The 16,353-nt window shown below is 38.2% G+C and overlaps 1 protein-coding gene across 1 annotated transcript; it reads right to left on the bottom strand.

The window, feature by feature from the left end:
- Positions 1–1,524: 1,524 nt before the first annotated feature.
- On the bottom strand, positions 1,525–9,880 carry LOC149838255 (carboxyvinyl-carboxyphosphonate phosphorylmutase, chloroplastic-like). The gene is made up of 7 exons (XM_090006476.1): positions 9,456–9,880; positions 9,255–9,328; positions 3,395–3,477; positions 3,228–3,252; positions 3,080–3,099; positions 2,674–2,829; positions 1,525–2,157 (listed from the first exon to the last, which is right to left on the bottom strand). Exons 1-7 carry the CDS (start codon positions 9,779–9,781, stop codon positions 1,765–1,767), a joined length of 1,077 nt encoding a protein of 358 aa, XP_089862602.1. The 5' UTR covers positions 9,782–9,880; the 3' UTR covers positions 1,525–1,764.
- Between the last annotated feature and the right edge of the window lie 6,473 nt (positions 9,881–16,353).

Genomic DNA, 16,353 nt, shown 5'->3' with positions numbered 1-16,353 from the left:
AGCCTCCTCCACAACATTCTCTGTTTTCCTGTTCATACGCTCTTTATGTGATAAAAGTGAGCCCATTAATTCATCAAGAGTAAAAACTGAGAGATCCTTAGATTCTTCAATTATAGTGACAATATAATCATATTTAGAGGGAAAACTTTGCAAAACCCTTTCAACTACCTTTTGATCATTAACAAATTCACCAAATGTTCTTATTTGATTTATAAAAATAGAAAGTTTTGAAAAATAATTTTGAATTGTTTCACCTCCTTTCATAGGGAATGTTTCAAATTCTCTACCTAGAGTTTGGAGCTCTACTGTTGTAATCTTATTATCACCATGAAACCCCTACATAAATATAGTTCACACCGCTTTTTATTTGGTAGCATTTGCAATCCTCGAAAACATGGAGTTTGTCACTATCTCGTGTAGCACTAACAAAGCCTTTGCATCTTTTTTTCGATGTTCTTTGACATCAACCTTTTTGTAGATTTCTCAATAGTCTTAGTAGGAGTCTCAACTTTTGCATATTCATCCTCTACCAAATTGCTCCAAAATTCTTAATTTTTACCATTAAAAATCGATACCAAAGACTGAAAAATTCAAAGTATTTGAATTGGAAGACATACTGAAATACTTTCTGATTTTACCTCTTTACAGTGATTCTAAATACGCTTTCAATTCTAACGAAGGTCACTTGCTGCAACACAGATCTTCACCTAACAGATTTTATGCCCCCTTCTTATCGCAACCTAGATCTCTAGTACCACTATTGTTGGTTTACACGTGAAGAGTAGTCCACGACACCAAGTGTGGAATACAAAAAAGCCAGCATTAAAAAAAGCCATACTCAAAGCACATATTTTTCATACTATAAAAAGTAAGACTTGAGGAAATCATAAAACGTGGTTGGGCCACTCCTTACTTTTTAGACAACTAACACATTCAGACGTCACACGTCTAACCCTTTGGCCACATAGCTTTTCCTAAAAAGGTAGCAAACCATCTCTTATAAAAGTGCTAACCACAAAAAGTAAGCACAAACTCATACCTCCTATAAACCAGCTCACTAAGAACAACTAGCCACTACAATCTTTTATATATATAGGATGCTTTTAGCACAAAAATAGGCCTACTTAATGAGAGGTGAGCATCATCCCGCACATTTATGCTTGCAGCGTTGAGTCACTTTCCACCGAATCATATCGAATATGGCTGACATCTGTTTGAATGTACAGTAGAAGGTCCTTTCATTCCTTTCCAACCATCGACATGAAATGCTTACACTTTGTTTAATTCTTCCTACCATTGAAATAAAAATTTTCTTAAAAGAAAATCTGAAGAGAGTTAGCTTGCTTAGAAGAAAAATAAAAAGTAACAAAGACTCGATCTTAGATTTGCTAATATTATTCTGATGGGCAGTAACCTTTTGTGATTGGAATAGTATCACCAATGATCTCTTTTTTTCCGTTAGAACATTATATATTTTGTTGGCGCAGCGAAAGTGTAGGACTACCAACAAGAACAGGTAGATAATTTTTAAAGGCACAGGGAACAATTTTTTTTTATAAGAATGTGGGAAGTACACACAATAAGGCATACATAGGAGAACTCACATACAAGCGCACACTACGAAGAACTCTGATCCAACCACACACTATACCCTCACAAGAAACCCACTACAAACACTCTAGACATCCACTGCATTTAAGTGACATAACACAAAGCAAGATCAAAATCTCATTCACCAAGTTGTTCCCACTTGTTTCTCAAGTTTCACAGAGCCCCACTGCTAGCCTTCAACTCGTTCCGGGATTCAAGGGCATTCTTGTATTCGGCGTAGTGAGCTTCTCGCGCAAAGTAAGACTCTAAGTTGATCAACTGATTGAATTCTGCAAAGCTGGCCAACTTGTCAAGATGGTCTTTGCTGGATCCTGTCTCCTTCATCTTCTGCAGCATGTCGGTCAAGGCGCGGGCTGCTGTATATAGTGTTGTAGTTGAGTGCAAGATGATATGGAACCCCATCTCTTTTAGCTCATCTTGTGTATGTAATGGAGTGACACCTCCTTCTATCATGTTGACAACCCTGTAACCATGTGTCCTCCCCGCGATTTCTCTAAGTTCTTCGTCACTCCGCGGCGCATCAACAAAGCAGGCATCAGCTCCAGCCTGTTTATGTGAAGTTCAAAGTTATGTGAATGCATTTGTTAATAGAATAGATGAAGGATATTGTATTTTCATTTGAAAGAGGAAAGGATATTATGATTAGTATGTGCAATAAGTATAAGATCCAAGTAGACGTTTAGAACTTTTAAAATACACGTGTTATTTGAAAATTTTAATTACTTATTAAAAAAACATTTGCTTTTGCATATTTTCATTATTAAGAACAATGCAATGTATTGAATGAAATAGAGAAATCTCATAATTTATTGTAACCAAATTTTGTTTACCTTCTTTCTTGAATCTATTATATCTAAACGCAACTTTGGTCAGGCCCTTTTGGCAGGGATTTCTCTAAAATGGTAAAAGGAAAGTTTGTTGGTAAAAGGGTTTGTCAACATTAATTTTGACATTGGAAAGGAGAGAAGATGCGGGGTTTATGCAGTCTAGTGCGGACAAAGTGAGATTATAATTTAAGGCCATTGCATAGACTTCCATCTTAATTATTTCATGATGAAGTACCTCCATGTATAGGTTGGCCCTTGATATGGCTTCTGCTAGTCCATATTTCTCTGATATTGCCCTTGCATCAGTCCTTGCAATGAGGAAGAAATCAGACTTTCCTATTGCATCTCTTGCAGCAGCTATCTTTGCAGCATGCTCCTCTGCAGGTATAACCTTCAAAAGATGTGCAGAGCGAAATAAGACATGATGAAAACACAAACTTCTTAAATCCTGAGCCAGCTTAACCAGGTTTACAAGTCGAGTGCGGTTTCTTTGTTTTTTTTAATGACAGGCCATGTACACATGTACTCAAGCCTTGACATGTATATCGAAATACACTTGATTATATTAAAATAATGATCAAGAAACAAGCTATGTAGACATTGCTTTACATGGAAAAAGGTAAAAACTTGTCTAAGCTAACCTGTTTGCCACGCATATGGCCTTCCCAATTCGCATTTGCAATGGACAATAAAAAAACCGTTAGATAGTCGTACTAGAGATCCAAACAAACACTACTTTTCTGTAACACTAATATTAAAAAAATGCAGAGATAAAAAAATGTTTCATACCACACTTCTTTGGCCATGCTTGATCCTGAAACAAGAGCAAGATTGAGTGAGTGCCTCGAATCAAACTTACGCTACAACCATTATTAGACATAGCTGAAGCATGAATTGATATGTCAAATGCTAGAGAGATACAAGTACAGCAGCAGTGTAGAATTTTAGAAAGATACCTCAAGAAAGCAGCCGGCGGCACCTGCTGCAATCAAATCTTGAACAGTCCTTTGTACGTTGAGAGGATTACCACCACCAGTGTCTAAGATCGTGACAAAAACCAAAAAAGAAAATAGTTAGAGGTCTGGTAACATTGAGCTACACGAGTTGAAATGCATGAGCAGACAGAGACAGAGAGGAAATTTTGTGAGCAAATCCAAGATAAACACCAGACTAATAGCATTTGTAGACTATATTATAATCTATTATGATGGAAGTGAGACAGAATTCAACATCATTGGCATGAACCCCTTTTTTGAAAGAACAAGAATTATTGAAAGCTAGATCTAATCTTTAAGCTCTCCAACGGTATAGTTATATTCTATTAAAGTTACTGGACCATTCAGTCGGTAAGATTGATGGGCGGTGTCTATAAAAGTCAAGGACATAGTCTATAAAAATCATGCTTACTAAGAATTTTTTTGTTGAAGATCAACAATTGCAATGATGACCCTGCCTTACTAAGAATATATATATATATATATATATATATATATATATATATATATATATATATATATATATATATGACGAGGAACCCTCGATGAAGCAAGAAAAACCCTGGGTGGAGCCCCACGACCACCCTGCCTTATATATATATATATATATATATATATATATATATATATATATGACGAGGAACCCTCGATGAAGCAAGAAAAACCCTGGGTGGAGCCCCACGACCACCCTGCCTTACGTGGCCCACCTTTGAAAGGTTCAGACACTTGGGGAGTGTTTGCATCTAAGGGATCTCAGATCTGAGGATCTTGAGGTAAATGGGATTTGAAATACAAGGATCTGATCAAATACACGGATCTCTAGTCTGATCCCTCACTCCCGTGATCAGATCTGAAATCCCAAGATTTCAGGCTTTTTGGGGATCTCAAATTCTCAAACCTAGGATCCACCCTTAAAGAGGAGCAGAGATGGAATGATCGCTTAAGTACCTGACTATGTTACACAGGACAACATTGTAAATGCGCTCCCCTTTTAATAAGTGACTTCCACTGACGTGGTAGCCAGTGATTGGGGTCGAACACCTTCAGCCTCGATCACTGGATCTTGCTCACTGTTAAAACCAAGAGGCAGGTGACTATACATTTGAGTGATGATTCACCATATGGCCCATGACCTTTTTCATAAAAATCACGACAATGAATTGCTCACAGGCAGAATTGCTTCAAGGATTCGTTGATCCATCTGGATCGTATCTAGGTCTAGGATAATTTATATGGATCCACAATACCTCTTCGTTGGGTAGTTCCACATCCAATAAGTGGGTCTTATTAGGTTCATACATTGGAAAAATAGGAACTTCAGATTGGGCAGATCTAATTTTATACCCTATTCTCATATACCTGATTTGGATCAAAGTATATATAAAAATTGATTTGAATTAATAAAAAAAAACCTATTTGGACCAGATCAAGACCCGTTTCTCCCACTCTATCACCTATATCTACAATAAATGCCCAGGTTGTATGAAGTTTCACTTGATCTTCAAAGTGGAGCCATTTGTAGTTTTCCCTTGCTTTTGAAACTCAAGTGGGAAAGTCAGTAAATAGGGAAACCAAAACAAAACAAAAAGAAGAAAATCAAAGATACCCTGTTTCCTTCAATTGGGAAACAACAAAAATTTAAAAAGGCCCCAAGAGATGAGACAAAAAGTACACTGAGGTAAGCATGTGTAATTGTACAGGGATCTATCCTTAAAAAATTATGAACAATTCCATATACCATCCAACCTTTTCCCTCTAATCTCGAAAAAGGGCCTCAAATTTCTGGATATTTTGGCCATTTTTTTAAAAATTAGGGGTTAAAGGTTGTCCTCTAAATGAAATTTTACCTAAAAATTAACGACATGAAAAAATTTCTTTTTATTATCAAAATAGGATGGGGGTCCTAAGATTAGACTGGAAGTATCTTCTACCTTCTTGATTAATTAATCCAAGAGAAATTTCTTCCTGATACAAGGCAAAGACACGTTAATCCAAACCCAAACTCACCTCATCTTGCATGGACATACTTGGGGTCTGACCTGGACCCAGTTTGGCTCAAATGGTGCTATGAGGAGATATGATGAAGTTAGGTGTAGGTGCAACTATAAGGCTAGAACTCACCAGCGGTCGGACTCCTATCCAAATCTGACCCACTTCCATCTGGCACCAAACCGACACACTTCCAAATCCACCCATATAAATTTGAGCCCGGAACCAGCCTGTTTGGCACGCAAGGTACATCAGGATCCGTCCTCCACAGATGGAATTATGATCCCCCACCGCGTGAATAGATGGAGTCAAGCCTAGCATGGATAATACTCTGGATCCACACTGGTATCTTGCATATCTGAGTTGGATGCACATGAACCCGACCCATCTAGCTAGTTTGACTCTCGGGCCTGTCTCGGTTGAGACATGGAGTGTCCTAGCCTCGGAGTTTTATGCTGTTGGCATGATGACTGTAGGTATGGCTGGTTGAGCCAGTGCGACAGCCGGTGCAGTTTCTCCATTTTACAACAACAACAATTACGCCTTCATCCCAAAACAATTGGGGTCGGCTATATGAACCAAAAAAGAAAATCATTCTGGGTCTTCCACATGAATCCATCTCCTCCAATCATTTTTCGGGTTTATAAATTTTTTAAAAAAAGTAATTTGATGAGGTTAAAAGCTTTTTTTGTTTTTTTTCCTGCCCGTGATTAGGTGAAAAGGACACAAAACTCAGTCCTCATACAGGGATTCCTAAAATATTTGGGTTACACAATTAAAAGACTTAAAAAAAGGATAATTTTTACATATAAGTGCCTAACTGGTAAATTGAAGTTTAGCTGCCTCATGTTGACAAAGTCTCTCTCCTGCACATGTATCAACCATGTGCAGGCAACAAACTCATCTAACTCGTGAGGGTTTGATGATAGAGAGAATAAAAAGATTGAGAACCAGGCGCCCCCCCTCCCCCCCAAATGGCTATTGTATTATCATTAGTCATCAAGCCTAGAGGCTTTGTCACCTAGCTTACTCCACAGGAGGTTGATGGCAGAGAAAGGAGTTGGAGCTTGAATTTTTTTTGGTGTTGATCAAATAAATGGCCCCTAGTCAAGGAATCAATAATGACACTACAAAAAAAACCCTTATTAGCAATGGATCTTTGCGATGGATTTTTTCTATCACAAATTAACGACGAACTTAGCGAGAGAACATTATCCGTCGCCAATCTTTGAAATATTTTTGAAATTAGCAACGGTATAAATTCCGTCGCTAATTATCGATAGATCGACGACAAAAAAATTTCACTGCAAAACTGTAGAAAATTAGCGAGAGAATTAGCGACGGAAAAAATTCCTCGCTAATTCTCTCGCTAATTTTTTATTTAAACTGTCCTACCTAAGGCGCGAAATTTTCCCTCTCTCCCTCGTTCGAAATTTAAACCGATGTTCGATTTAAACTGAGCCCCGTGCTCCCGCTGGTCGATAAAGTCGAGTCTCATGCTCGCCGCAGTAAGGCTCACCGGACGATCCTGCTGGACGATGTCGACCGCCGCGACTGCTGTCGCCCAACTCCGTCGTAGCAGAGGAGGGTGGAGGAATCTCGATGAAGGGCGTGTGGATCGCGGGGCGGTCGTTGTACCTGGACATACAGGCGACGTCGCCGATGGACCCGCGGGTGCTGGACGCGATGCTGCCCTTCTTCACAGGCTGCTTCGGCAACCCCCATTCCCGCACTCACCTCTACGGCTGGGAGTCAGACGAGGCGATCGAGCACGTCAGGGAGCAGGTCGCTTCCACGCCACCTATCTCCCCGTCGGCTCTAATGACCTCCTCGACCTTGATCGCCTCCGCAACGTCATCCACCCCGACACCGGCCTCGTCTCCGTCATGGCTGTCAACAACGAGATCGGTCCATTCCAACCTCTGCGAGACCCAATTGGAGATCTTGGGGTCGAGGGAGTACGGCTTGCTGGGATCCGGTGGCGGGTAGTCCTCCTCCTTCGTCGTCGCCGACGAATCGCTCCAAGTCCGACCTATTGCTGTCGAAATACCTCCCGGCAGCTTGCAAAATTTATTTTTTTAATTTTTTTTAAACTTTAGCGACGGATTAGTGAAAGATATTATTCGTCACTAATTTAAAATAGCAAAGGACTCGCGACGGATATTATCCATCACTAATTTAAAATAGTGACAGACTTGCGACAGATCATTTTCGTCGCTAATCCATCGCAAATTAGCGACGGATTAGTGACCGATAAGTTTTGTCGCTACTTAGCGTCGAAAAAATCGTGATGAAAGCTATCAGTCTCTAATCCGACGGTAATCTGTCGCTAAATTGTTTAGCGACGAATTAGCGATGGATTTAGGCTGTCGCTAATACACAGGTTTCTTGTAGTGTGGGATTTTCGTAGTTCACTTTTTTCCGTACCATTGCCTACCATATATAAGGATTAGTTCAAAAAAAAAAAAGCCTTAATCTTATATGCTCCTCAATTTCAGCATAACACATAACAATTAATTAATATTCTATTCATAGGGAAAAGTAGAAGGGATGGAATTAGAATAGAACGATTTGAAAAGCCTTCTAAAAAAATCTGTACTAAAATACTCAATAGGGAAAATTTGAAGGGATGGATGCCTAACCCTTGAAGAAATTTCTCAAAATAACTGCCTGAATTGCTTTTTCACTTTGAAGTTACTTATTTAATTACCCAAGTATAATTACAAAAAGTGGGGGGCTAAAATAGTGACATTAATCAACTTATCCATAAAAGTTAGATTTGTCATTTTCAAAAGTTAGCAAGAGTTAGCGGAATAAAAAAGCAACTTAAGTGGCCATGTAAGCAAATTCTTGACATTAGGTGACTATCATAGGTACGGTTCTGTACTTGGCTGTTGTACATCAGCATAACAATAATTCAAAAAAAAAAAAAACTCTAAAAAACATGCATAAACAAAATTGAACTCCCTAAACAACCATAAAAAACTTTATCAATGCCTGCATGTTATCAAAGAGTGGTGATATGTTACCCACCAATCAAATTCTAAAAAAAAGAGACAAATTGATATAATTGTCTTCCCTCCCAAAGCGTTCTTCATAAAAAGAAAAAGACTACAAATTGATGTTACTTTTTATTTTTTTAAAAGCAAGCTGGTGTTAGTCTGACCCCTAATTAACGCCAGATATCTCTTAAGCCCCGTATGGCAGAGGGATTCGAACTTGGGCCTTCACCTTGGCACAGGATTCCGCTTACCACATGGGACACCACCTTGGTGACAAATTGATGTGACAAATTTATGTTAGGTGGCAAGACACCCTGGTGACATAATGAGCGGATACACTCGGGACACATAGACGTAGACACCGACACATAAAGATAGTATTTTAATATTATTTTAACAATTTTAATGATTTAAAGTATTATTTTAATAAAAATATATTTTTAACATTAAAATATAAAAAATATTTTTTACTTAAAAAAATTTGTGTCCTATTTTTCTAAAAAATTTGCTTTCACTTAGAACCGTGAGACTTGGACCATGCACATAAGTGAGATGCACGATTGGGATTGAGTATAACCAGGGTTTCTATGATAAAAAAAAAGGAGATTTGGAAAGACAACGGCCAAACCCTCATCCATAGCAGAACTTATTGTTAGGTGAAATAAAGTGGTAATTTTGTGTCATTTTTTTCTTAATTTTCAAAACAACCAATTCTAAATTCAAGTCTCAGGAATTGACCGGTTAATTTATTCTAACCAACATGCACCAAGCTTATCACAGAGGCCAAATTCTTAGAAAGAAATGAGAAGAGTTCAAGGTGAAGGAGATACCAGCATCTGCAATAAACGGGATGTCAGGGGCCACTGCGCAAATGGTCCGTGCTGCCTCCGCCATCTCCGGTGGCCTGAAACCGAGAAATCCAATTCACCAGCCTATCATTTCGATAACGGAAAAAGAAAAAGAAAAAGAAAAGGAAAGCATCACAATTTTACAAAGAAGATGTGACATGCTAGCAAGAACAGTGGGTTTACGTCATTAGGCCGATATCCGGCTTGCCGAGCCGGGCAGCAGAGACTGAGTAACCGGAGATGAAGCCGGCGCTGAAGCCCGTCTTCTGAACAATGGAAGCGGAGAGCGCGTCGTAACAGCCGGGCAAGAGGGCCGCACCTTCCTGCTCAATTATCTGTTGGATTCTGGTGGTTTTTCTAGCCGAAGAGTCGGAGAAGTTTCGCCGGACGACAGTGCTCTCACTTCCGGTGGCCGTGGAAAGAACTGGTGCGTATCTAGTGAGGAAGCTCGCCAGGTTTCTGGCGGCTTTAGAGCGCAAGGCAACACTCGTTGACAAAATCCCAGCCATCTCTCTCTCTCTCTCTCTAATGTGAGTGATGCAGTACTCTGAATGTACCCGTATATATAGGAACGAATGGGGGAGGTGGAAGAGGGGTACAGTACTATTGGCCAGGGCGGATTTGGCAGTAAGGCCTGGGTGTGATGATTTTTATAGAAAATGACTTACTATCCTCTACAAAAAGGTGTACCATAGCAAAAAAAAAAAAACTATAAAAATATGTGGAAAATACTTAGCAAGTCCAAAATCATTTGATTTTTAACTTATTTAAGATTAGTTTATCCTTAACAACATATTTGTGTGGGTGTCTTACATTCATGCAAATACGTCATGAACCTGGCACAAATATATTGTAGACCACCGAATAGAGTTAAAATCAAATTAAAGATATTTACATGATATTTAAGAGACCTTCCAATATTTACATAAAATATTTTATAAACCTTTCAAAGTCTATAATCATGTAGTTTTAAACTTGTATAAATAAATTTTTTTTGCTACTTTTTTTTACCATTGAGAGAACCCTAATTGTATATTATCTTTGAGTACTCTTTGATTCTTAGATAATTTATGTAAATGTCGGTAGGTCCGCACAGCTATCATGCAAATATTCTCAATGATTTTTATCATATTCAGAGGTTCGCATGATAATTGTGTGAATGTTGAGAGATTCACACAAATGAAAATAAAAAATTGTAGCAAGTGCGGATCTTCTAAGTGAGTTTCATCTTTTAAAGGTTCACAACATATATTTGTGTGAATGTAAAGAGGTTTACAAGTGGGCTCCCATTTATTATTAGTTCATTGTGGATCTTGCCAATCCGATTATATATATAAAGGTCCATTAGGTGCAGCGAGTATGGTGGTTAGGGATGCAAGTGGTTCGAGGAAAGAGAACAAGAGAGTCATCATCTACGTCTTTCTTCTTCTCTATACAAACAGAGAGACAAGAGAGAGAGAGAGAAATCCGAGAGAAAAAAAATAAAATATAAAAATGGTCCATCAAGCCCTTTTTATAAACGTTACTTTATAACGACAACATAATTGTTGTCGTTATAGAGTAAAACCCTATAAATACGACAACGATATCTCACAGTTATTGATGACACTAATAACAGTGAGATTCATGTCAGCAGTAGAGTAATAGTGGTGAGATTCATGGCTCATCGTTATCAATGAAGCTAATTGCAAGGACAAAAAGCTCATTGTTATTGCTTTATCAATAACGGCAAGATTTTTTGTCGCTGAAAATACTATAAGGATAAGGGTGAGTTTTTTTAGTGAGAAAAAAAATCTCGTTGTTATTGATAAAGCAATAACTATGAGCTTTTTGTCCCATGATTAGTTTCATCAATAACGACATGATGTCTACAGAGGCAAGGCATTGAAGGGGATATTCAGCTCACTGCTATTGATGAACCTATATAGCGGCAAGATTCATGACAATAGTAAAATAATAGCGACGAGATTCATGATCATCGTTATTGATGAAGTTAATATCGAGGACAAAAAGCTCGTCATTATTGTTTTATCATTAGCAACGAGATTTTTTTTTGCTAGAAAAGAGTCACTCCTATTGACCCTCATTCTTGTAGTGTTGTGACATATAGCTCAACCAATGACTTCGGTGAGAGGTATCAATGGGTCGAGTTTGGTTTGGACTAGGTGGAACCAAACCTGGCCCTGATTTTTGGGTATGGTATTGGTCTGGATCTAGGACTAATTAATCGGATCCACCATAAGAGAAACCATACTCGAACCCGATAAGAACTACATGAACCAGACCCAGGCCATACCCCGTAAAATAATATATTTTGTATTAATTTTACATTGAAAAATTACGGGTCTTAATCAAAACTCGGGTCAAACTTGGGTCTGGTATAAAATTTCATAGACTATACCAGACTCCATATATTAATTGGACCTTCGGGTCTGGACCCAAGTCTTAATCAGGTCTTCCTATTTATCACCATACCCGATCCCTATAGGGTTTGGTACGGGTCGGATAAACCCTACCTGTTGACACCCTTAACTGTGGTTAGCAATCCAGGTTCAGATCCATGGAGACCACGCAAGTTGTTGAAGCACAAATCTGGTAAAACGTGCTTGACATGGTCTGAGTCAGCCTGGAATGGAGACCAAGTTCATGACCTCCAATATTTTTATATAATATGATTTTTTTACCATATTGATTGATGAAGCCTAGGGATTGGATTCTCAGCCTTGATCCTTAATTCCATGCATCGGGGGGGGGGGGGGGGGGGGGGTGGCTTCATGTATCTTTTTATTATATTTGAAGCCACCTGCCGCGTAAAGATGCCGCTATTAGGGTGCTCCAATAATTTGGCTTGTTTTTATTCAGGTATTAAACTACCAGGGCATGATCCAAATCAATTAGCTCACATGGGGCTTTTGTCCGTATATCCTTATACCACTCTCATGTCCTCCATCCTATGTCAGCAATATCAGCAATATTTTATGAAAATGTCACGATTCTTTTTCAAGGCCAGTACATTTCAATAAATTTCAGTATTCAAATCATTGCTTATTTAAAAAATTAAAAACAGCATATTTTAGCTTAATGTTGTTGCAATGAGAACATTTTTAATATCTTTTTACATTTTCATATTGTCTTTATGATGATATATATATATACATACTTGAGATTTTTCAAAAACAAAAGAGAATTTTAATTCATTACAAGATTTTCTTGCCTCCCTTATTCTCTTTTGTACCATTGTCTAAGATAAGAGGCAACCACTCTTGAAAAAAAAAAAAAAAGACACCAAGTGTTTCAATTATTACATTTAAAACTGATTCATTTTAAATGCCAGCTTGAAGTGCAAAAAAATTAACAATTTTGTCATTTTATAATGAAATAACTCATCTTATGCTCTTTCACTAAAGAAATCAATTATGAGCGCATTTTTATTCATTTTATTTCTGAAAAACAATGGTCAACTTAATAATTTTAGGACCTGTCTTTGAAACATAAATGAAAAGATTAGGTAGCTAAATGTAATAATCAAAATGTTGGCAGCTTCTCGTAAATGGATGATAAGTTAGGTGGCTTCTTGTAAATCGCCCCAAAAGAAACTTCTCATTGCTGCGTTGTTTCATATACATGCTGAAAAGGAGGAAGGAATTTAACTTAAATGTTTGATACAAGCCACTTGGGTGGACACGTTCGGACCGACTTGGATCGATCCAATATGGACCCACTGTGTTCCTTCATTCAAGGGATGTGGAGGTTGGATCTGGGTTGGATCCGTACCATCCATGTCAAATTTGAGAAAGTTGGTTGGAGGTGGACCTTACTGTTAGTGTTTGGTACTGGTAGGTACATGTAATTTATAGGTTGTCTCCAATAGATTTCATTAGGATCTTGGTCAGTTTGTGTCTAACATGGTTTGGTCAAGGAGGTCGAATCTAAGGTAGAAAAACAGGCTTTTTTTTTTTTTGGCTCTTGGACAGGCCCAAATGTATCAAACTTGAACCCAAGTAGGTTTGGACTGTGGGAGTCCAAGTGGGTCTGAGTTAAGTCCATGTGGGCTAACATGATTTCTTGACTGGACACACATTGTAAACTGGGAGGCTTACAGTTGGTTCCTAGCTGATGGGTAGCATTACTTGGAACTCAATCATGTGTTCTGAGTTAAGCCCATTCGAACCTATCTCATTATCATTTCTTTGAACTCAAGCATGTAAAAAAGAAGTGCAGAGTGCCGTAGCTGGATTTGCAGTCCTGAGGGGTCTATTTTATCTAGAAATTCTTTCCAAATGCTAATAGGAAATCCAAAAATCCAAGAAATTTTATTTGATGTGTTTATCAAGTGGACCCCAGTCTAAATTATGAGGAATAAACATCCAAATTCGAGTCACTTTGAAGAACCAACTTTTTGTGAAAAAGGTGATATTGATGTGCCATAAGGAGCTGAGAATATGTTTTAAGACCAAAAGAAGGATTTTCATGGCCAAGTTCATGAACTCCGCTGTTTGCACCTGTTTGGCATGAGGTGAGACACGACCAAATTCACTAAAATCGAGAACACGAACAGTAGTAGCAAGGCAAGAAATAAAAAACTCGGTCATGTTTCATGCCTCAGCCAAATGTGGTCTTATGTGTTAGCAAGGCCACAAGAGCGCTAAATGGGAGTTTGGCTGGTGAAAATTGAAATTTTTTGATCCACGGCTGATACTTGAAAATAGTTGCAATGTACTCGGTCCAGGTCCAATCACTGGATTTCCTTTCATATGAAGAGACAGATCCAATTAGGGGTGTCAATGGGTCGAGTTTGACCTGGACCCGACTCATATCAAACCCTATAGGATGACAAATAAAAAACTTTGATTAGAATCCAGGTCAGACCCAAAGGGTCAGATTAATATATGGAGCTGAGTATGGTTTGTGAAATTTCATACCACTCGGGCCCAGCCCAAGTTCCAACTAAGATCCACAAATTTTTTTTACCGGGTATGGTACGGACCTGGTTCATGTAACCCTTATAGGATCTGGTTATGGTTTCTCATATGGTGGGTTCGATTGGACCCAAGTCTAAACCCTGTACCATCATCTCAAATCAAGTCTGAGTCTGGTTTTACTTGGATCTGAACCAAACCCGACCTATTGACACCCCTAGATCCAATACTCGGCCAAGTACCTTTGCATGGTACTTGGTCCGATGAATGAATGCATGACATCCAGTGATTGGACCGAGTACTTTTGCGATGTGCGCAATCCGATAACTCGTGCTCCTCTCCCATTGGCCATACGAGTTGTCAATGTACAGCTCCAATTCTTCTTCCAGAAACTCCAAGACTGGGTATCGCCATCTATCCAAGATGCATCCTGTTTTTCCGTACAAAATAATGCACCAAATAGTGTAAAAAACAAGCAATTTGTTTCTATCAAGCTGATTGGATTTAATTGAAACTTTATTTAGTGTATTGTCACGTTCACCAGTACCATCTACACACATGGTCACCACATGCATCGATAGATATCTAACGGGTACAAAATGGTTAAAACACAAAAGGGTGGTTGATATCACAAATTGGTAGCCGCTCACTGGATAGTTCTTAACATCTTTTTTGCTTAAAAAGACTTTTGCTAGCGCTACACTTTTAGACTTTTACTGACACTATTTTATAGCAGTAAAAGTCTTTTTGCACAATGAGGATCCATCATATATATATATATATATATATATATATATATATAGCAGAAGGTAGGTGCTTGTGATACGTGCTTGATGGGTTTTCAGGTTTTTTTCGATTCATTTTTTATGTACTTGATTTTATAGGGATCAACTCTTGAAGTCTTCGATTCCAACTGAAGGTAGGTGCTTGTGATACGTGCTTGATGGGTTTTCAGGTTTTTTTCGATTCATTTTTTATGTACTTGATTTTATAGGGATCAACTCTTGAAGTGTTCGATTCCAACACATGGGTGGGTTTTTATAAAGTTCGAAAAATATGCGGTCTAAATCAACCATGCCCAACACATTTATTGGGTTGGAGCTGAAAAAAAAAACCTAAAGAGCAGAAAAACCCATCAAACGTATTGCAAGCACCTATGTGCTACTATATATATTTAGAGAGAGAGAGAGAGATTCCATGTGTTATGAAATCTACTCAGTGAGAATGTTATACCATGACCCAACTTAAATAGGAAATCCACATAAGAATGTGTTTGGGTCACTAACTCCGCCATTCGGAGGTTTCGGCCATACTTAGTGTCAATCCCAAGCCTGGAAACTTGGCATCAATGGCAAATAACTTTGAAAGTTTGAAACTCTAGTCACATCCTATGAATATGAATCATAAACGAAATTCGATCTACAAAAGTCGTGCACTTTTTATCAATAATCCCCACGGTTCTAATCTTCATCTTTCTTTTCAGTTCACAATTGGAGTAGGGTAGTAAATGCACATACTTTTAAAGCAACCAAAGTTATAACCCATATTAGCAGGTTTTAGTGGTAGTTAAATAAAAGAAAGAAAAAGGCTTCCACCTGAATTTGGATCTGCTCATCCTTTTGCAAGGTGGAATCAAATCAAAATGATGGTAAGGATTCAACCCCAGATCTGGATACCAAATTAAGATTAATCAATGCTAAAGGAGATAAGATTAGGATCCTAAAGTACTCACATCCAATATACATTTCCGTCCTTTGTCCTATATGACTTGGTTGGGCACATACCATACATCTGACCTCTTTGGTAATTAATGATCAGCACTTTCTAATGACAATTAAAGGTTGAATTTAAACGACTTTTTAAGTCGGGTGCCTCACTTGAATCTTGGATTCCCTGGCTAAAGATGAGATCACACCAATCATGTGCCCATCACATGCAATGTAATGCAGTTACAATAAGTGTTATTTAACAAGAAACTATTAAGTATATCTGTCATTTTACAACTGGATACCAATTTCTAAATGTTAATAAAGGGACTGCCAGTAGCATGCACATTTAAAAATTAATATGGTAGTACACACTCTTGTTTTGTATGGATCTAACCATCAAATGGTAGATCTAACCATAAAAGAAGTGTTTAGAATGATTTATTTACTATGTTA

This window comes from Nuphar pumila, chromosome 5 (assembly GCF_984573655.1).
Source record: "Nuphar pumila chromosome 5, dmNupPumi1.hap1.1, whole genome shotgun sequence".
NCBI lineage: Eukaryota > Viridiplantae > Streptophyta > Magnoliopsida > Nymphaeales > Nymphaeaceae > Nuphar > Nuphar pumila.
This window is presented reverse-complemented; position numbering and strand designations above follow the sequence as displayed.